We start from the raw sequence: 23,548 nt of genomic DNA on the forward strand, positions 1-23,548 counted from the left end.
TAGTCGTGTTTTTAGTTTTACTTCAGCCAGATCCATTCAAATTCAGATGAAGCTGATCAACCGGGAGACAACAGGAAACAGATAATTGTCATGAAATTTGATAGCTTTTTAAGCCTCCAGGCTCCGTAAAAAGGGTCCGGATAATAGAATGCGGGGTTGGTGCACTCCTGATCCGTGACCTCAAAGCGTGCTGACCTGATCAAAGGACATGAGCGAGTCTGAACGCAGTAGAGATAGTGAACCATGAAGACAAACACCTCAGGCAGGAGAAAAGGGCTCCAGTTCGTATTGACAGCCCAGCATTTGGTAGAGTCTGCATTTATCGCTTGATCAGCTGCCTCTCTTGACAGCTCCCAAGAGTTTTGAGTTCAGCCATGTGAGCTGTACCATAGTTGAGGAAAGCAGCCCCCTCCTCACCACCCTCAGCCCTCCGCCTACCACTGCCTGTTTTGTATTCCACATGGCGAAAAAGCTTGTGTCCTAAGGCATCAGCTATGTCTTACCTGTTTGGACCTGCTGGGATTCCCTGTCCTCATAATTTTGTTTGGACTTGATGGATGATGGCTGAAATATATTGCTGTCAAATATTCCTGGTATTTATCTCACCCCGACACACACATCCAGGTTTGTTTGGCACTAGAGACTGTATTTTTCATGCGCTTTGAATTGCTTTGCTGCCCCTGGGAGATTTTATTTTTTTTCTGCTGTGGTCTGCTGTGTGTAATTCTGCCTTTTTACGGTGTCTGTATTATTGCCTCTCTCTCACCACAGCCTGAACGGCTCCCTGCCCAGTAATGTGGAAATCAAGAACAACACCCTGTTCTTCAAGGGGCCGGTGACCTACGACCTGGCCGGCACGTACGTCTGTGACGCCACCAATGGCATCGGGACTCGCACTGGCATCGTGGACGTCAACATCACGGGTAGGTTGATAAAACCCGTTGCTTCCCTTCTCTGTCTCTTCGGCAACTTTGGCATGTCTTGCATCAATGCAGTACCCCGCTAAAGATTTTCTCAGGGACCATCAGACCCCCGTGTGAACAAATAAACGCAGATATCCATGCACACGCACATACAAGCTGATTGTAGCAGATTGCCTGTGTGTTCCTGATGCGGCTCCCACCTGCCCCGGCTGTGCAGCTCCCTGCTGCACCGTGTGCAAGGTTATATAAGGGGAAAAAAGCCCTCTGTGTTTGTGTATCCGAGCTCCACGCGCACCGTGAGAACACAGCAACCCCCCCCAACTGTGCCCTGTTTCGCATCCTATGTGTGGGAGCGATATAAAGCAGGTCTATTATCACCACCTAAAATAACATCAATGAAAATGGGGTTTTGAGGTGAAGGTACTGTATTGATCATAGTTTGCTCGCATCACGCTCACTTTTCTCCGAACAGTCTGCGCCTGTTTTGTTGTTGAGCTCTGCGCTCGTTTCTTTTGTCTCTTCTGTCTGCTGCCGGGAAAAGAAACAAAATGCTGAACAAAACTGATTCAGTTCCCTTGCTTTCCACGTAATTGTTGGCACACACGCATCGTGGTTCCTCTGGGTTCTTATCCATAGGAGACAGTATTTTGCACCCTAAGCTTTTGCTACAATCTATACCAGATCCGACCTCGCTATACGTTCTATAAATGTGGGAAGTGTCTATTCGTACCAGCTGTGTGTTTGGTATTGGGATACTGTGACAGTTTTGCTCTGGTCGGACTGGAAAGACTTTTTCCCTTTGCTCTTTGTGCTGCTTGGTTTCGGGGAAGCGGGGGTGTTCTAACTCGCATTGCTTTGCATGTTGACTCATGTTGTGTCTCTGGGAATGCTGTGCTTGGTGTGAAGTGAACAGCTGTGCCTTACAGTATCATTGCATACCCCCCCCTCCCCCTCCCCCCAGTTTCCTCTCTTTCAATGCATTTTTCTCAGCTGGTACAAACAAAGCTAGGACAGAACAGCTTTGTAGGATGTGATGTCATTACTCTCATTGTGAGAAGTTGCCCATTCGAAGTAGGAGGGGTGGTAGTGTGATGATAGAAATCTTCAAGGAGCATGAACTGCCTTTACTTGTCAGGCAGGAAAGTGAGGAAGTAATCTGCTATCAGGAAATCACCTTGCACCAGCCAGTTGTATTCCAAAGAGATTGTACTGTTTGGCGCAAAGCACTACATGATATTCATTTTCTATTTCTGCTTTTTCATTGATTGCTTAAATTACCAAACCATGTTGTTATTGTCCCTCTGTATAGACTCTCTGTTTATTCTCATACAGTGACTGAGATGAATAAATGTTCACATACATAATGTGAGCACATTCATTTTCAATTTGCCAGTACACAAACTTTTAATTCACGCATTTCTGAGGTTGTTTCTGTGCTTTGAGCATTTAGAGCCAAGTGAAGGTTTGCAGAGGGTTCAGCAGCAGGTTGAAGGAGCTGAGGAGACAGTAGTTTTTACATCATAAATCACTGCATGTTTACAGACATGAATTCACTTAGTTATTACAGACCATTAAAAGCGATGCCTCTGTGCCAGTGACAGCCACAGCTGAAGCCGTTGAATTGTACATAAGGCTTCCTGTCGGTCCCATTCTCCGGGACATAATAATTCAGGAACGTCTTCAAATTCGAGGATGAACTGATTGAAATTTGGTGGTCAAATGTCAAAGATGGCTGTGACCTCGCAAAACGCATTTCTGGCAAAATTTTACCCAAACGTCTAACAGTAGAAAATCATGCAGTGATGACTTTTTACATCTTAAAGGTCAGCTTCACAATGACATCATAATATTGTGGAGAAATGCATTTTTAAATTCAAGACCACGAACTCAGGAAGAGAAGGGCCATGCTAAATTGTTGGTACCAATCTTGGGTGCCCACGTAGCCTCTTTGTGTTCTGCCAGAATCAGCTTTAGTGCCTGAGCATGTGGGCACACATGGAATCTGACTCTGTTTACACACTCGGCAGCTCACTGGTTTTGCTTATTTTGGGGCTTCAGATGATTGATGTTGCACCACGTGATGAAGTGATGCTCCCCGTCAGTCCTCTGCACTCCGCTGAGGTGAAGACAACATGTTTTTCACAGGAGCTTTTTCTCTACCATGTCAGTTATGTCAGTGTCTTGTCAATATATTAATTTCTGTATCAGTCTTCATTACATATATTACATATATTATATAAGTCTGGTCACACATGGATGTGAGCTGTAACTTGACTGGTGTGCGAAGGAATATGACTGCAAGGCGGTAGTTCTAGTTTCCCTGACAACTTTATTGTCACTTTTCATTTAACTGAAAGAACTCCACCCTTGATATTTGGAGTTATACAAGGCACCGCCATACAAAGACATATCCTGAATATTAAATGTCACAAGCCACTTGGTTGTCTGTGTATTCTCTCTAGTAATAAGCTTGCTAGTTGCTAGCTGCAAAGTGTTGTTCTATACTGTTAGATGGCAGAAGTCCTGATTTTGCTGTTTAGGATACATTCCCAAAGGGTCCCGTGCAAGCCTTATAAGCATGCTGCCAGTTCCCATAGAAACAGTGACAAGTTAAAGGGAGAGGAGCCAGCCTCGCCTCCTAAAGCGCAGTTCAGAGCCTCATCTCCATCATGGCGCCCAGTCAAACTGCAGAAGCTCACAAACAGCTCTAGTTGACTGTCAAACACTAGTATGATTTGGTGCTTTAGAGAGGGTTTCAGCACAGTGTACAGACAGGGACAGAGCTGTCCTGCCCTTGTGTCTCATGCAGGTGCAACATGGATATGTTACAGCAGGATCATACCATGCCCTTTGCTGATGCTGTGAAATGCTAGCATATTCCTGTCTTAATGTGGCCGTGTCAGCGTAATGTTGTGCGCTACCCTGGAACACCATTAAGCTTTGAGAATATGTTTTAAAGGCAATCTTTCTATCTTTCTGTTCAGAGGACGTTTCTGTGAGTGCAGATCAGCTCGTGGTAGAGCTTGTGTCAAGTTGTGATGACATTAGTAAAACAACGTCAGAGGTGAACGTGAGGGTGTGCACGGCATTCGCCTCTAATTCTTTGAACTGCTTTGTGCAGCCTTGACATTGGCTGTGCATAATGACCCGGCAGTGGATAGAAAGAAGTATGCTGATGCTTGATTAACTTCAAAGAGCGTCTTTGTGCCTTCCAACAGCCTCAGACAGGCCTAACTGAGGCATGGCAGGTGAGAGAGCCCACTGCTGGCAGCTGTTCAAGACTGCAGCACTGGGCCTCGCTCGCGTTAGCTGGCGATTTCTGCAAAAAAAAAAAGGAAGGTGACCAAGCCGATAGCTGCAGCACATTTGTTCACCATCTGACAGAGCTACCAGAGCTGACTCTGATTAACATAATGATTTTTTTTTCTTTCATAAGAGCAAATTTTAATGATCTTGGATTTAGATGCGCTCTACAGTGTTACAATCTGTGTTTACAGAGTCAGTAACTCAGTTCTTTTCTAGTCTGCAGTAAATTGTATCACAGCACTGACTAATGTAACACTTAAACAATCCATCCGGCACTTCATACCACCATTTTACCTTGGTCTGCCACTATCAAGACCTAGATTTTTCCAAACGCACTACTACTAGCTGCATTATGCATGGGATTGGCAGTAGCGCTTTTTGTTTTCATTTTGAAGTTGATTTTTAGATTGACACAGTAATATACACATGCCAGTGAGAAAAGCCTGCCTCCAGTGTCAGAAAGATAAAATGTCGTGACAACTTGTTTGTATCACAGAAAAGCTATTTTCTCACACTGGCAAACAACACTGATGGAGCACTTAAAGAAGGCGCATTTTAATCAAGTTCCTCAGTTTTCATAGACGGATTTGTGGGAGCTGCATAACTGTCACCTCGGCAGATAGCAGGGCCACAGAGCACCTTGTTTCAATTAGTTTGGGGATAGTGCTTTCTGTGGAGATGGCATCGACCACGGTAAGTCACATGGGATACAATGGCTTTCTCCAAGGACATGTGTTCTGCAGATATAGTGTCGCCTGTCAGAATCTAATGAACCACTCTCCTGTTTTAATCAATCCTCGCTCTCAGAAAAAAAAAGAGGCAAAGGAGGAAGTCTGAGGGAAAAAGAAGAGAGGGAGGGGAGAGAATCTGTGGCAAAAGAAATGAGCTTCATGTAATGGGCCTCTATTTAGCAAATACCTCTCTCATTCACATTCAGTTCAGAAATCTCCTGAGGGAAAGTTGACAAGTCGTCAGATCTGATTAATCAGCTAATTACTAACAGGCATCAGAGGCCATGTTAAAAAATAGAGACAATTAAACAGCCTCGCAATCAGAGTTATTTTTGACGATTCATTCTCTGCAGCTTTTAACCGTCTAATGGGAATGCCAGTCAAGCAGTGACTCTTGTAAAATATTGCAGATGACAATGGAAAGGAAGCCTGAATAATGTGGTTAAACCTCAAAGATCCTGCCCAACTTAAGAGAACAAAATCAGTCTTTCATTAAGATAATCGGCTTTTCCACCATCACACTCTGTTTTTGTGCTCAAAACAAATCGATGCTGCCATCTCAAATTTCTTCCCAGCGCTTAATAAGACGTGATGAATGGCCGTTTTGTCAGGATGGCCTTACAATTATGTCATTATCACCTCTGAGAGAAGAGGTGTGGTTTTTTTCACAGCAGTACGCCACTATGTGACGTGTGGGAAAATTTCCTCCAGTGAAGCGGCGCTCTCACAACACAATCGATTTGTTTACTCTCTTGAATAATCATTTAAACTTGATTAGATATTTTTTAACCTTGACTCTCCCACACAGCAGCGCTAATCTTTGTGAGATGGGGGCTGGAGTGAGTCAAAGACAATGCATAATTCCCGCCACATTAGCAGGATCAGGTGTGAAGGATAATATCAGATCAGCTTTGTGTCACCCAGCATGCGAGCCTTTCGGCGCTTCCGCTCACGGCCCAGCGGCGCCAACTTTCATCCACCTTTATCAGAGCTGCAGCACGGAGCCGCTTTAAAGAGCAGAGGTGAAGTCAGCTTTGCCTTTACCGCCTGGGTTAAACTGGATGGAGTGAGAGCGTTCTTTTCGATTTGCAGAGAAAGCGTGAGGATGGATCCTTCTGTAAGCACAGCCAACCACTGCCGACATCTGTTCACGCTCGCCTGAACAAGCAATAGTTCTCTCCCTTGTGAGAAAATGAAGTTGGAAGAGAAAAAAAACCTTAACCACATGGTGAAAATGAGATGAATAAAATATAAACGGTCCAATGAAAATATAAATAAATAAAGGTATCCATGTGACTGCAGAATATGCTTCGGTGGTTCTGAATTTTGGGAATTTAGCAGAAGAGGCAAAGTGGATTCCAGAAATGGGCTGCCAGGCAAATAGAAACTGGGAGCTGTGCAGCGGCAGAGGTGGGAGAGAGGGCAGGATGCTGTTTACATGACTTTATGTAACAGCCTGTGTCAACTCCTGGTGCTCACTGCTTGTCACCTTCTCTATCCTCTAAGTCCTGCAGTGCAAAGATGAGCTAAGACAGTGAGTCATGGCGGCAGTGAGAGGGCCTGACATCCAAAAGTACCTACGTGGACTTTTACAGTGTTTATTCACCAATCTCACCCTTTTTTTTTTCTTTCTTTTTGGCTCCTCATTTCCAATGCAAAGCAAATAAGGCCATCGCTGGGAACATTAGCTATGTCTATATAATGACTCCAAATGCCTGCCATCAGGTTGGCAGGAACGCAGCAGCAAAATGTTGGCACTGGCAAAAGGAGATTTCTCAGCATAAATTTAAATTACTGAGCAGGAGATGTTACTCTGAGCTGACATTAGATGCTCTAAAATCTTATTGCCCCTTTAAGTGGCTGTACATTTATTAGTCATGTACCCTTTATTAGATGGGTAGTGGCATCACTAGTCTACATTTTACAGCATATTTTTTTCTAAAAATCACTCAGTGGTTCCCTCTCCTTTCCAAAGAAATGAACAGCTGATATGGATGGTTTCAAGATCCCAGGAAATGGACTCTTAATCGTCTTGGAAAACATGAAATTCAGCAGTCACGCCTCTCTACCCAGTCTATCAAATTAAGCTTCCTCTTTCTCTGTGACTGAGCCCATTGGTTTACACTTATGATTGAACAATAAATACATCACGTTTTTCACTCTTTCATGAGGTTTGAAAGGGAGACACTTCAACTGTTGTATACAGGAGCTCCCAAACCCCAAAACAATCCCAAGCTGTTTGTTGTGGCCTTAAAAAGAATTTAATCTGCACAAACGCTCCAAACTCTTGACTTTCTGCTGTGTGCTCTCTTTTGGAAAAGCACTTCCTGTCCCTCCTGGCTGCACAAGCAAACTGTAAATAGCAGTAGGTGTTGATGGCGTGGTTCATTTTTATCAGCTGAGAAACAGGCGCGTCTCTTTCTTCATCACTGCGAGGTCTGTCGGTTTTCTCAACGCTGATCACTTCTCCGAGTGATAAAACTCGGGTTGGCGGCGAGAACACCCTTGAATAAAATGCGTATCGCGACATATATTACTGACATCTAACAGCAGAGCCGCTCTACGCAGCCATTTGTCTCTTTCTTTTCTCTGACAGAGACAAGAGACATTATGATGTCGGCTTTCCAGAGACTCCCCCAGCAATGTGAAATTTGTTTGTCTTCGCCTGTCATGGTGGAATCGGACTCAATCTGTGCCATAGCATATTGCACTGTCGCCTCTCACATCGCCGTCTGCATTATTCATAGATCCAAAGGCCATGTGTGTATATCTTGTATATCATTACACCCTTGCTTCAAGTAGACACATGCTGTCAGGCAGGTTTGAGGAGCGTACTCTGTGTCTTGGTCTCCTGCTCTCCCTGCCAGCTTCTCATCACCCTTGAACTTTCTGATCAGGCATCTCCAAACCTAGAAGGAGGCTGATAGAGCGACTTTCTATCTCCCACATCCTCACGACAGGAGGGGATGCTCGCTGCTCAGATCCTGCCAAGAATACACCTCATTATCCAAATGAGACATTAGCATGAGACGCTCCCTTGCTCGCACACCATAGGCTGCCCCATAAAGCCTCTGCTGTGTTGTGCTACGCTGAGGGGGAACACTCTGTGGCTGCAGCTCATTTTGCATAAAATGGAGTAGGGCGGCGCTCGGTGTGTAAAGGGGTCTGTTTTATTTGGAGAAGAAGAGCTCGCCCGGCTGTGGGAGTGAAATGAAAATGTCACCAGGGGAGAGCATGTGAGAGCAGAGCAGCTGAGATTGTAGTGATTTATCTTAACATTTGTTTCTGCATGGCTTGCTGTTTCGGCTCTCCGGAGGATATGCAGAGGAGAAGGATGTGGCAGACAGATGGAGCAGAGGGATTGGCTGAGCCCCTTTAGCCCAGCTCTGCTCCTCCATCCTCCTCCTCCTCCTCACCGTCCACCCGTGTGGTGTTGGATCTGTCACGCCTCCCTGAGAGCCTGATGAAGTAGGTCAGAGACTGTCCCAGGGTCTGACCACTGGCTCCAGAGCCGCCGCTGCTGCTGCTGCTGCTGCTGATGATGATGGTGGTGGTGATGCTGTGTGGTGATTCAGTCATTACACACACAGCTCCAAAATAACAACAAGCAGACAACGAGACAAAAACAACAAGAAAAAAGCCAGCAGAAGAGATGCTGAGGGTAGGATGCTGTGGTAAACAAACAGTGTCCCGACCTCTCCTGGCTTAACGCGTGCTAACATGCAGATTTGTTTGCTGCATGTCTGCTGACCTAATAATTCATCTTACCAGCACTTAGCAGTACAGCCGCATGCAGGCGAGCGGCGAAATGCATTTATAATGGCACCTTACGAGCAAACATGATTTTTTAAACGAACATTGGTGTTTAGATGCCGGTGTAAATATTCATTGCTCATTAAAGATGCATTAAGAATGATTATTACAAGCCCTTTAGCACAAAATGACCGTGTCACATCTACAAGGGCACAAAACGTGCGTTCTTTGGCAACAGAAGTATTTTCCGGCACTTTCAGTCACAATATTGATATGGGATCTCTGCTTTCATTTGTATTCTCGTCGTGCTCATTGCTGATATGACCTAATCATTTGCTTGAACTACAAACTACCATAAATGTAGCTCAGAGACTGTCAGTGTTGTCGTATTTGTGTCCTTGGTCACCAGGAGAGGCGAAAACAAAAAAGAAAGTGAGAGATTACAGGCTGCATGTGCTGTCGAGAGTTGCAGTATGTCTCAGTGTGACAGGAGCATCCTGCAAGCCTCTGCATGTTCACAACACGCCACACGTGATGTCACCAGTGTTTTGATGACAGCGTTATCTCCTCCAGCACATCCTGTGTCTCTTATCTGTTGGCTTTTTACAGGGAGCTGATTTTGAATCACTTGTATGGAGTTTTTAATGGCCTAAGCGTCATTTACCTGCATATGAGACTATCGTATGCCTCTGTAAAGTCGGTGATAGCGCGCTGACAAATAGGAAGGAATGGTAAATATTGGAAGGGACTGTGCGTTAGGAGCTTTGCCTCAGTGTCGCGTGCTAAATTCCTGTCAGTGAAAAGCTTTTATTCGTTGTGGCACCATTGCATTTCCATGACTTCACAACCACTGGCAAATTCAGACAGGAGCATAACGAGGGTTGTTGGAATCACTGAATTAATGGGTCTTCCCCGATCGTCCCATTCTCACTCACACATTTTGCCATTCTTTATTTGCCGTTGTCGCTCCGCAACCTCTCAAAGGCACTCGCTCCGTCTCGTGTTTTTTTTACCCCCTTGTTGCCACTCCTCAAACTCTCACAGTAGCCCTCTTTCATCTTCTGTTGTCGGCTGCTTGTTCCTCATTTAGTCATATTAGAAGACCACTCCCTGCACCACTCTTTGAAATCCTCTCTCATTTTTCCAGCCTCTGTCATAACACCCCGTCCAAGTGATTGCGCTATAAGACTCAGGAATGTCTGTGCCTGCCTTTCTCCTTCCTTTTCATGTGCAGACATGACTGGAGCACACCTAGAAACAGTACATGCAGGACAGAGTTGTGATACAGTTTGTCTCACTTTAAAGCTCCCTCTGCTTCAGACACTCCTCTCCCCTCGGTGTCTTTGAACATTTGCTTCTGCTCCTGCTTGTTTCGCAGTGCAGCTTACACTGAAATACAAAACTCTTCTCCAATTGTATGTTGTTTTCTGAAACCACAAATCTGGCATGGACCCAATGTGTCATTTCCACAACAAGATGCTGGGCTTTTTTTTTAAATATTATTTTGCTTTTTTTTTTTTTGTTTTTTTGTTTTACTGTAGTGCCATGTTTGTTTACTGTTTGTTTCTTCTGAAGGCTCACTTCTGTCTCACACAAATGACTCAGATGGAGAACACTAATCGAGTCGTGAAGAGATAGAGAACAGATTTTGTTACTAAAACGTTCGGAGGCAGTAAATCACCCACTTGATCAAGTCAGATGTGACTGTTCAGAATTCAGTATGATTAATGCAATACAAAATGCTGTGGTTGCAGCATTCAAGTTGCTGCATTATTTCATGTTATTCTTTACCTGTAAAAATGTATCATGTCTCTGGATTGAATTATAGCCTTTCATAGCTCATCTTGGCACCTATTAATCTCACTAGTACATTTGAGTCATTGCAACTCAAGGTTACCCCACTATCTGCATATTTCCAGAGTGGTGTTAATAGACACAGCTTTTTGTTGCCTGGAACAGTATCAGGGCTGTTGTTGTTCTGCTTTGAGGTCCTTTTTATCTATCTGTTGGCAGGTATTGCCGGTAGCGATGGCGTGCTGGTGGATCGCCTCCTCCCTCCTCCGTGCTGTCAAACACCCCTACGTACCACAACCATTTCAAATGTGTTTTATTATTAGTGTTTCTGTAATGTGATTAGTTTGCACCATAGCCACTAGAATTTCACATGCTAACATTCATGGGATGCACGGGCTAGACAAAGAGAAAGACATTGAGAAATGGAGAAATCTTTTGCCATTTTGTTATCTTCATGTGAGCACAAGGCCAGTGTGCTGAATGGGAGATGTTGTTGTTGTGGCGTGACCTTGCAGAGGGATAAGTGCAGAGCAGAAATGTACTGGATAAAGTCCGTGAGAACGGGCAGTCCGCTCTGCCAACACGCCTCTTTGAGTTGCAAAACAAAAGCAGCGTGTTCCTGAACTGTACTGAGGTGAGCTGAGAAGCTTTTCCTGGACTTTCATAGCTTCTGTTTCTTCTTTTAGAGAGCCGCCATTAGAGACGTAGAGCTATCTGAACGCTCCAGTTCCACTCCCCCCCCGAGTAAAACATCTTAATAACTCCTTTAGACTCCTTTCTCTTGTTTCATGTACGACGAGATCCAAGGCTTTCTTGGTGGTGGATGTGCCAGCCAAAAAGCCATAAAAATACCTTGTTTACAACTGCTTTCATGTCTATGGTTTCTATAGACAATAACACATTCTTCAGTCTTAAGTGCTGACATTCTTTAAATACTGGTGCTAAGAGGTGGTGTCACTTGATCCTTTATGGAAATGGAGGTGATGGTGAGCGCGTCTGAACTCTCGCTGCATCATCTTTTATTGCTCCTATTCTGTAGTTTTAATGGAGTCTTGCAATGTGTGTTTCACCTCTCTAAGTGATAAATATCAAGTTTCGGCTACGACCTAATTAAGATTGAATAAAGGCACTGATGAGAGCAAAGACAGGTCATAGCAGAGGAAAGCAGCGAATGGTAAAGGAGAGGATTACAGGAGAACCATCTTCCCTTGTTCCTCTCTCTCTCTCTCTCTCTCTCTCTCTCTCTCTCTCTCTCTCTGTCTCTCTCTCTATTCCCTCAATCCTCTGGATTTTCACCCCTCTTTGGAGTTGGTGGGAGGATGTGTTCTCAAGCAGGGGTGACCTGGCTCTGCTCTCTCATTCATGTGTGTAATGAAGGCCTGTGTCTGAATAATCCCATTAGGTGGTCAGATTAAAACCTGAGCTGATATTTGAGACTGTGCCCAGCACCGCTTTAGAAATTGGAGAGCTTTGCAGTCGGCCCTGGGAGAAAGAGTGCAGTGGAAGAGCATCTGAGGAGAGTGACTGTGTTTGGGAGGTCTCTACTTTGGACTGATAAAGTGCCATTGTAATTAAAGAAGAGATGAAGGCTTCAGCAGCTTCTTAGCTTTGCCCAGTACCATCCCTTTGCACCACAGCTACGCAGAGGCTTATCCTTTTCGCTAAAGAGCAGTTCTAATCGAGTAAAATGGTTTTGATTCAACAGTTTAAGGCAAATGAAAAAATGAGAAAATGAATTTTTTCCTCATGTGGCAAATTTGTCCGGTTGCTTTGATGACATGGCAGAGGCTGTCCGATTTGTTGGTTTTTTTGCAGTGATCTGACTCCATTTGACTTTTTGCACAGAGAATTTAATACCTCTAAGGAACTTTTCAGGATTGCTTAGCGTAGACCTTCATTTTGGCTCTATTATGATCCAGTGCTTTGTTAATGACTTTATCAAGTCCAGAAAGACAATTTTCCCGTTAGAATAGAATAAGCTTTATTGTCATTGTTCATGGTACAGTCATTGATTAACCATGATTGTTTATCTTAAATAGGACAATAATGTTATCTGCCTGTTGCTGCCTTTTTGTTGTAACAACCCTTAATGCTGACACATTTAATTTTACCATTTTATTTATGTAGCGCCTAATCATAACAAAAGTTAGCTCATGACACTTTCCAATTAGAGAAGGTCTTGACCAAACGCTTTAATTTAGTTTTTGGTACCGAGAGACTCAACAAGACCCCCCATGAGCAAGCGCTTGGTGACGGTGGCGAGGAAAAGCTTCCTATGAGCACATGATAGTGTTGGTTAATGTAAATTTCTGTAAAAGTACATCAAAAAAGAGCACCATAGATGAGTCATTTTCTTGAGAAAAAGCCTTAGAAACAGTGTAAAGATCTCTAATTATGTGTAATATTAATGTGCAATGATAGGGTTGTGATAATCAGTACGACAGTAGGCAGAAATGGTATCAAAAGCACTAAATCTTTTCTGTGTAGAACGGCTTTCCTTGTTGTTTACTGTACATGTAGTTTGCCTTGCGTGAACATGATGCTCCCTCCTTTCTTCCCCACCGTTTCCTTCTCCTCTTTCGGTTCTCTCGCACACCATTTGTTTAGTAGATGGTGGAGCTCTTTGTTGTTGTTTCCTCCGCTCCTCCACCTTTCTGTTGAGGATTCAGCATTTGTCATTGAAGTTAAATGTGCCTCTGCTCTGCAGGTTTAGACAAGCACTACCTGTGCGCCTCCAGGCTTTGATCACGTTCCAGATGAAAGTCTCTCCCATTGCTGTGCTCGGAGGAGCTTTGCACGTTTTTTTGGTTTCAAGCGAAGATGTTTATGTAAGGGACATGGTTTTCAACACTTTGTTTTACTGTAAGCAACAACTGTGTTAGTCACGAGCGTTGTTTATCTTCCTGTGGGTAGGCTACATGCACTCTAAAATGGTGGAACAATTGCGATGGCTCAGTTCAGTTTCAGATATGGTTGTAGACTGTTTTGAATTTGAAATAACATATCAAATTTGGGTTTGCGAGGCAGACTTTGTTATTCTAGTTATTGTTTGTCCCTAGCAGGACATTAGTCATTGTCACTCTGTTCTGGAGTAGAGCACATCTCTGACTCATTTGATAATTTTCTCTCTTTTCTCCTCTTGTTTTTCGGAGTACTAAATATGTTTTTCTCTGGAAGCATATTCCATGTTTTGCTGCCGACTCTGCTGCCTGAACAGAAAAGCTTCATGTTTATCAGCTCTCTTGATGCATTGTGGCTGTGTATGCTTGGCTGCTGATAATCATCTCTGGCATTGCTCCTTCATATCATTAACGCTACGCCGATGATGGATTGGGGTGCATATATTATGGTGGACTGTACTACTGTATATCATTCAAGATGTTAGATTTGGCTTGTGTGAAACCTGCGAAGTTGAATGTATTCATGAAGGCGAAGTGAATTCATTCTTCCACAGTTTGTTTATTAAATTGTTTTATTTTTGTTCCAAACAGACACGAAATGATGGTTAACGCATGCTGACAAAGCTTCATTTACTTTAATCTCTTCGGAGATTTTACTCTTTAATGGTGTCATGTGTGTGTTGAACTGGCTGTTTCTTTAATGTCTGATACTGCATGTGATGACCGAGCCTTGTGACACTGTCAGTAAGGACACCTTTGAGTTGGGGTGGGGGTTTGTTGTGGGGCCGGGGGTCCTTCCTTTTCCCTTTGCTTTTCCGTCCTTGTCTCCCTTCATCTTTCCAAAAAAAAAAAAAAACTGCACCTGCACAAACTGCACCTCCTCCCACCAGAGCACTGACACACTCCCTTCCATCTGTCTTTTCCTACCCAGAATTCCCTAACAACCCGCCACTTGGGGGCCATGAGATCCCGCAGGAGCAGAACAATGCAGGTACCGTCATCGCGGCCATTGTGGGGGGAGCCGTCGTGTTGTGTGTGGTTGCCATTCTGCTCTTCATATTCCTGCGCCGCCGCCAGCGCACCTTCAAAGGTGACTACAGCACCAAGAAACATGTGTTTGGAAACGGGTACAGTAAGGCCGGTGGTCTGCCCGCCCACCCTCCCATCCCAAAGAACCTGCAGTACCCGGATGATTCAGACGACGAGAAGAAACCCGCCCAGATTGGCGGCCCTGGAGGGTTTGAGGCGAGCGAGCGCGATTTTGACGCCGAGCAAGAGGACCTGAAGAGGCCCTATTTCACTGTGGACGAAGGAGAGAGCCGAGATTATGACGAGCGGACTCTGGCTTTCCAGTATGACCCTGAACCTGAGATAGCTGATGATATGATCTCTCAAACCGACGGCTCTGTCATTTCTAAGAAAGAGTGGTATGTGTAGTGGCATGCAACAACCAAACCAAACAACCCTCTGTCCCCCACCTGCATTCCACTGCACCCTTCACCTCCATCACGACCCTGCCCTCCCATTTGTCATACTGCACCCTTCACAGTCCCATTCCTCTTTTGGTCGACCTAGTAACCCCGTCCCCCTGACTCCCCCCACATCAGACCCCATTCAACTAATCTCATTTAGAAAAACAAGCGTCTATTTAAAGTGCTAGCAGCATCAACTTCTCAAAGTGACAGCATTGGTATCAGTTCCATCAGGTGAATGGGCAAACAGTACAAACTAAGATATGTTAAAGGCCTCGATGTCACTGACCTACGAGGCCGGTGAGGTGATTGGTTGATTAATACTGGTGTAATATTCTTTTCTGTGTATTTTTTCATGTTCTAAATGTATTAAATGTATGAAAAGAGACTGCAGGTGGAGGTTTTGCTGAGCACATTTGTGAAAGTCCTACACTGGATGTGCAATTTGTTTTGTTTTGTTTTTGGGTTTTTTTTCCATTACCATTGCCATTTTGTTACTTTTATAATGTCTTTTTGTATGATTTTTAAGTGACCAGAGAATTGAGAGTGTCTTGCATAATTACAGGTGGAGTTTTAAGTGTTTGTAATTTTGTGGTCAAATGTTTCAGAGAAAGAAAAAAAAAAACATACAGAACCTTTATCACTTTTCCCGTTTCTCACTGGGGCTTGGCGTTCATGACATGACTCATTTTTGTATATTGACAGCATTAAAAGCAGATGTGTTAATACTGTTTTCCAAAGACATGCTTAGTATTCCTTGACCCCTTTGTGTTTGTATGCTTGGTTAGTTTCTTCACAGAGAGGGACTCAGTCTACTGAGCCATTTGGACATAGCAGTAACAAATAAACAGCAAGTGTTTTCAGTTTTTCTCTCATCAAATCAGTGAATGAGTATAGCATGGGAGAGAAGGGCTGCAATCGTTTCATACACAGCAATCACGATCACATCCAGAAAAGGTTTGCTGAGTCTCTGTGTCCACAGAAACCTTCAATGATGCTCTGAAACGTCACAATTGTCACTTGACTTGAACGGGTTGACCTGTGTACACGAGCTCTCTATCTTACCACTATGATGAAATTCTGATTTTTGTGTTGACTTGTCATAATTCTGTTTTGTTCTAACTCTCATTTTAACAAATGGATGTCAGAGGAAAACCTGTTGGAGGTGATTTCCCAGTGATGACTCTGTCTCTCCTCACAAGTGTGTGACAATGTACTGATGATTTTGGCTTAATCTCCCCCTCCCCTCGCCATCCATGGACACAAAGGACACGGATAGGAGGAAAATGTCAGCTGATGCTTTTATTTACATATGCAGAGAAAACATTTTAACATGTAAAGGGAATCATGGTGGTGGCCATGCCAGAGTTTATTAAGTCACCTGCTGCTTTCATGATGTTTTTTTTTTTCATCTCTTTTGTTTTCTTTCTAAAATAAATTTCAGTAGCTGTTTGGGGGACTTTAAAGGAATGAATAGTTGTCCTTCCCCTGGTGTTGGCATCTGAATCTGCCAAGAGGGATACAGTGCTCCTGTCTGAAGGCATTATATTTATCTGGCTTTTTAAATCACTGTTAACAAGTGCCAGTGGATGCTACTGTAGCATAGCAAATGAATCGTTTCTCTCCTCAGCAGTGAGGTCCATTACCCAATCAGAAAAATGCAATCGCTTCAAAAAAGAAAAATATTTAAAAACTCAACATGGGATTAAACACAAGCAAAGAGACTAAATGACATATCTGACTGGCTCTGAACAATATAAATACTATATTAATCCTTATTTTATGCATGTTTTTTTGTGTTGGAGTGCGTATGTTGCTGTTTTTTCTGTATTAATTCCAGTGTGTTTGTTCTCATTTGCAGCTCAAAAGACGACACTTTGTCTGTGTTGTCAGTATTGACAGAGGTTTGAGTATATGGGCACACAGTACCCAGCAACAATATTGCAGTTAATACGCAAAACGTATATAAATATTTATATAAATAAATACAAAAAAAATAACATCTCTGAGAGCGGATCTCTCTGCCAGCTGGAGATGTGAATGCGTTACAGTTCATGCTTGTCTACTGTGTGTTTTTAGATGAGCATGTTAATCATGAGCGCTGATTTATAATGTATTTCAAACACAAACACAAAAAATACAAAATGGTCGTCTTCTTTCAGTTTAGTGTCATTTTTGCTGGGTTTCAGTTTTGTTCTTGTCTACACACTTAGGTCTGATTTTTGCTCTGTGTATCCACTTCAGTTTGAGACCCGAGATGACAGAAAGTTTCGGAGCAGGTAAATTAACTGACTGTAGCTACTTTCAAAGTGCGAAAGCAAATTACAGTTTATTCTTCGCCTGCTGATGAGCTGCTTTGCTGTAGCTTTTCAGTTGTTATAGCAGTTTGCATCACAGCATTGTAGAGACAAATAAAGCATGTTTTTATCTTCTTGTATTCAGTGCCTATAAACGCCAGGAGAGATGAGGTCTGAACAGTTGCTGCTCCATCATTTAAGTGACTCATGCCATAGAATAACATAATAATTACTATTGAAATATGACATCGACTGCAAGCCTCTTCAAGTCAGACGGATGGTGGTTCTTTACTTGCAGTGAATTTTAGTTGGTATCGTGGTGTTCCCAGCACTAGCACAAAACTAACGATTTTCTCAACCTGATATTTGAATCACATGATCTCTTAAAAGCTGCATTCAGTACCATTTTTAAAGTTTAATGATGGCTAAATGGTGACACAGCACTTTTTGCCTTTCAAAACTGGACGGTGCAAGTCCAAAAGAGATCAGACTTTTGCAACTTGGTCACGCACCGGTGACTTTTCTAAGCACAACAATTGAAACTAATCCGTTAAAAAAAGAGAGAGAGAGAGATTTAACTTGTTAATTTAAATTAAAAAAAAAAACTTGGCCCAAAGCATAGACTAACTCCGCCCCCTTTTAAAGCACAACTTCAAGGTTTCATTTCACTTTTTTCTCTGCATCCATTCAAAGACCACTGCCACACTTGCTTCTCAGAACATGTTGGACAAAAAAAAAAAAACCTTTCAGATCTGAGCTGACATTCTGTATTCTGCTAGATGTAAACATTGTCGTCATGTTGTCCGGGTGTTTTGAGTTTCTATTTTGTAATACTGACTGTAACTTCATTCCATCCTAATCTACTTTTTGTATTCAGTAAGTTCAACATTCCACTGTAAATACTGTACATAGGGTTGAGATTATAGTCGGGATTTATTTAGGGACAACTGCGTAGGGACTCTGTTCATGTAAAGTCTACCTATTTTGACTGCAAACATAGAGACTCGGTGATGGATAGATGAAGTCGATGCATAGCTTATTTCCAAAGTCCCACCTAAAAATGCTCCTCCGGTACGTTTTTAACATGCCACTAGCGGCTTCACTGTCATACAAAGGGGTGATGCATACAGTTTGTCGATTTAATGTTACTGAGAGAAAATCAAAAGAGAGAAAATTGTCTGTATGCAGCCATGTGAATGTATATTTCTGAGGGTGTTACAAATATGAAAAAAAAAAAATCTCTTGTTCAATTGTGATGACCCAGTGAAGTAACTTGTATTTGTTTTAAGCATTAAATGAGTTCAGTAGTCAACAATGTTCTGTCCCAGTTCACTGATTGGATATATGTGTGTTATCAGATTGAATATTGTTCATGACTGCAACACATTTCTTACCGCTGTGTATTGATTTTTGGTAATTGCAGCTCTCTCCCAATTGCTTTGATCAGTAATGTATTCGGTCGCCTCATGCAGGTGCATATCTGGATTTATTTTTCAGCTTTATCGCTTACTGTGAGCCTGTAAGACATTTTTTTTTCTGAAAATAAACTTTCTTCAGTTTTAACAATTATAGACCTTGTAAGGAGAATATTTAAATCCAGATGTTGCTCTTTCTAACTCTCAAATCTTCAAATCACAAACAGTGTTTGGGCGTCCAGCCACAGACAGACAGAGCCACAGTTTTGCATTGCAGCATCCAAAATTCAGGTCGTCATCGCCGTTCCAGTTTTGAGAATTAAAAGGCTACTGAGAGGCGGCTGCAGTCCTAATGCAGAATGATTCTCTTTGGATGCAGCCGTGGTTCCCTCCATTGTTTGCTGTCATTTTCACACCTGAGCATGAGACGAATCTGATGATAAAAACTGAAGCAAAACAATCAAACATGATTAGGAGATATCGGTTCAGATGGTGTGGAAGGTTTCACCACCCTCACAGCATTTTCTGTTGCCAAAACAGCTTCCATCACTGACAAAAGGTAAATTAAAAAAGCAGAAAAAGTCATGGTGTACTTGTATCCTGATAATAAGACGGATAAAGGCATACTAACAGTATATCACAAGGGTCCATGTACTGCAGTTTTCAGTGGGGTTTTCCTTAAATTGGAGAGCAAAAACCGTCAGGCAGATGTTGATATTGAGTTCAGTGCTTAATGAAGCTGCAGTGATATGATGAGAGAGGCTCAGTATAGAGCCAGACAGATCTGTCTCAGACTGTGGGACTCAAGTGCAGACATCTGCACTGTGCACATTAAGAACAGCCCAGAGTTTGCAGCTGTTGCCATCCATTTGCTAAAAGAGGCCTTTGTAGCCCAAGGGGCTTTGATGGCACATAGGCTTTTAACATGCATGGCCATCTAGTTTTTTCCCCCTCCTTCCAGAGCTGCAAGTAGTATTCTACAACATTTCCTCTATCAAAGTGCTCTCAGGATGAAATATGGCTGGATTTTTGTTTTAAAATATATTCCTCGCAGACCATAAATTCAAAAGTGGATTTTGTCAAAGCACCTCGTGTGATGTCATTTCATTGAACACAGAGGAAAATCAGAGAAGGAGAAACTACATTCACTGTAGAGATAAGTGAAAACGATGTATATATATATAGATAGATATAGATATAGATATAATTAATAATATAAATAATAATAATATTTCTCTATGCGACCCGGTGAGTTTCTTTTGGCTTCTTGTAAATCACATTCACAAAACAAGTTTCTTTAAGCAGCCAGTTTGACTCTGGACTCTTAAATATGTGAGGTAAATTAAAAGAAAGTCTGCTACTGTGAATTTTGTGAGCTGTTGATTAATGAGCATCCTTCAGATGCATGAGTGAGGTCACATTTGTACACAGATCAACATCCTGAGGTAAAAGAAGGAAAATATCGGATTTCTTCAAATGCCCAGGATTTCAGTTTAAGATCTGTGCTCTCCCGTGTAAGTTACATTATGAAATGTTCCCTCAGTAAGTGTTGTCGCTGTTATCAGAAAACCCCATCCGTTTGTTTATGGTTTAGAGAAATATGTTTTTATTGTTCTTGTTTTACATGGGGTCGTCCAGAATGAAAATGTGCTAACCATAGATGATTCTCTTCCTGTAGTTAAACAATTTTCAGTTGGGACTTCAGGTGTAGGCTACAACCCACACACTACAATCCTCAGCCTTCAGCCTTACATCATCAGTTCAGATGATTAACAAAATCAGAAAGAGTTTTAGAGGTCTGTCATTGCTTCTTTAAAAAGTGATCTCAGAAGTTAATTTACTGTCAATCCTTTGAAAGAACAAGACTAAGAATCTGCAGCTAGCAGCTCTGTGAGGTTGTGTTTAGGCAAAGCAGGTGCTTTTAGCTAAATGCTAACATGCGCCAAATGACAGGAATGGTTTTGCACGTATTTGCACATAAGCAACTGAACAAAGCAAAGTGTTCACCTTGTGATGGCATCGGATGAAAAGACAACCATTCATCCAGAGAGGAACATGAATATCTGAACCAAATTTCATGGCCATCAGACTGACACCTCTGTGGCGACGCGATCCACTGGCTGAAATGCCACCCTAAAGCCGCACCACTAGTGAGTAAATACCGAGCAGGCATGAAGTCTGTCATTTTCTTTATAACAACCACTCAGAGTGTATTATCGCCCGCGGTCAATGGCCGCAGTGTGCATGTGCTCAAATCATCCTCCATTGTTAGAAACTTGGTTGTAGTCAGAAGTGTGGCTTGTTCATGTTGTTTCTCACCAGTGGGAACCAGCTGGTAACATTTCACAAAGCAGGAGTGTTGTTGTCATGGTTACCTGCACTTTAATCTACCTGCGACCCGAATTACACCAAACGGCTTCATCTGAGGTGGCCTCTTTTACCGTCATAATGGATACCAGCAAGAAATCGAAATGAAGTGTTTTCTGCATTTACGGTGCAAGGTTGCTTGAGCTGCTGCACCACGTCACGCAGTAACATATTACATGAGCATGTGATATCTCATTATGCTGTAAAATTAATGCTCAAGTAATATTGATGACATTAAACATAAAGTGGAAGAAGAAGAAATACTAAGAAAATACGAGACAAGTTACAGGAGTGTAAAAAAGTTTTCTTATTGTGAGGTTTTCAGCCACTTCAGTGTTTGTGGCCTGTCAGAGTCTTGCACATGAACAGTTTCTCCATTTAATTGGCTATGTGACACACATTATCGTCCTCTCAGTTATACATTTTAATGTCAGTCAATTGTCCAAGCTGCTGCTTTGTCCTGAGTCTTGATGTTGCTCTATCGAACTGGAGCTCCATGATAATAATTAGGAAAGGGGATGCTTACTTTTGCTGCCCATATTTTCACTGTCACTGCAGTCATCTGATCGAAGATGTCCTGAAGTGACTTCATCTCTATCTCTTGTTATTTTGACTCTCAGTATGTTTTCTGTATCTCGTCAGATTTTCTGTCAGGCGGAACCGCATGACTAAAGTTGACATGTTTCACTCTGAGCTTCATCCAAAAAGCAGGGCACATAATTTGGACAAATATTCCAATGCCGTGACCAAACCAGTGAAATGAACTAAGGAAAAGGCACATTCACATCTCAGACTGAGATCACACTGTTCATTTCATCTCCCTCTAACTGCTGTGAACAGTGAGCTGCTTTTTGCTGCACAATGCAGCAGCTGACTGAACAGTCATGCTGAAACAAACACCTTTTGTAAATAGATCAGAATTGTTGTTTCTAAAACACTTACACTGACACCTGGCTGGGTGTTTTTGCTATGTTTAGAGCTGATTAGATGTTTGCCATCCATCTGGCCTTTTTCACTTGCTGTGTATGTGCTTTACATAAAATAACTACAATTTATGAATACAGCTGTGTTCTCCTGACACACAGACTCCATAGACTGCACAGAAAAAATAATGCAATGATACACACAAGACATGTCACATTTATAACACACTTTTCTTCTCCAGTTTTCTCCCTTCCTTGTGTGTGCCGCTGCCATTGCCAACTCTCTGTCGACCTTGTGAAGGCCACCACATGCCCCATGATGATAAACTCTTTAGCTGCTTACAGAGTCTTTTCACAGGAGATTCATATGGAAGTTCATGCTGTCCAGACTGACCCACCATCCTTGGTCAGCAACGAGGACATATTTCTGCTGCCCGCCTTCCCCTCCTTCTCCCAGCTGCTCGGACTCAACCCAGGTGCCAGGTCCCAGGTGTGTTTACCCACTGTGGTCTGTGCTGTGATGCACCATCACTGGGAACATAAAGAGTGCAATCGGCTTTTAAATCACTCCAGACTTGGCGCAGACACATAATCAGAGGCTGTTGGAAGAAAGATTTTCAGCGTTTCAATGATAATCCATTGGGCATAACTTTTCCCTTTTTGGAGCTGTAGCCGGTTACCAACAACAATATCATAATAGTAACCAGCCTGGTACAAATCTGAGACTGATTCCAAAACCATGCACAGCTCATTACTGCTTTTGGTATAAACAAATACATTTTGCGTTCTGTGTGAATGCAGTGCTATAGAAGCAAATTATAAAATCGAGTCTGACTATTTTTTTTCTTGCTGGAGTTTCCAATAAAAAAATACCCTGAAATACTAGCTGATTTTTCATTGCAAATCATTTAGAACACATGTGTCAAACCGGTCCACAGGAGGGCCGGTGTGGCTGCAGGTTTTTGTGCCAACCAACCAAGAGCACACCGTTTGACCAATCAACTGTCTGAAGACAGAGATCAGTTGATTAAATGAGTCAAGTCTGGTGTGCTGCTACTTGGTTGGAAAGAAAACCTGCAGCCACACCGGCCCTCCTGTGGACCAGTTTGACATGCCTGATTTAGAACATGCTATATAAATGAGAGCAAAACAATATCCAAGACAAACATATATTTGCAATTTTTGAATAAAAGCAGTGTTTGTTGAGTATCAAGTAACATAAACATGAAAGAACTGCTTTTCTTTAAGGTGAATCTGTCACAACTAAGTGCATCCTAATTTCTTTCATGTGTGGTCCAGAAAATACTAAAATCAATCACAAAGCCCAAATCTAAAACTCACCAGACTCCACTGATCATCTACAAACTGAAAGAAGTTTGTTTTTAAAGAAGATTGTTTTTATGAAAAAGCAACAAACCCAAAAATAATTTGTTCCCAGATGAAGCTTTTACGCTGTATGTCGACTTATCCTGTCACGCTGTTATTTATACCATTTTAATTCTTCAGAGGCGTCTGAGTGTGTCACAATAATCCATGAAGTAGTAAAATCAGATCATCAGCTATTGTCTTACAACAGTTTAGACTCTGGGGGCAACACCTGCCGGTTGGCCAGCAGGTACCTGTTGTGCTACAACTACCTGCGCCAAAACTTACTTGACCTGGTCTGG

General features: G+C 42.5%; 1 protein-coding gene across 4 annotated transcripts in view; it reads left to right on the top strand.

The window, feature by feature from the left end:
• Nucleotides 1–23,548, top strand: part of nectin1b (nectin cell adhesion molecule 1b) — a 141,406-nt gene that overhangs the window by 61,063 nt on the left and 56,795 nt on the right. For 3 of the 4 annotated variants that reach the window (XM_046389754.1, XM_046389756.1, XM_046389757.1), the window contains exon 5: nt 772–923. In XM_046389754.1, coding sequence (XP_046245710.1) covers nt 772–923 — 152 coding nt within the window. Of the gene's footprint in view, nt 1–771; nt 924–14,338; nt 18,492–23,548 lie in introns of those variants that run through there. The other variant, XM_046389755.1, reaches the window with a different exon arrangement.

The sequence above is a fragment of the Scatophagus argus genome, chromosome 5 (assembly GCF_020382885.2).
Source record: "Scatophagus argus isolate fScaArg1 chromosome 5, fScaArg1.pri, whole genome shotgun sequence".
In the NCBI taxonomy this organism is placed as follows: Eukaryota; Metazoa; Chordata; class Actinopteri; family Scatophagidae; genus Scatophagus; species Scatophagus argus.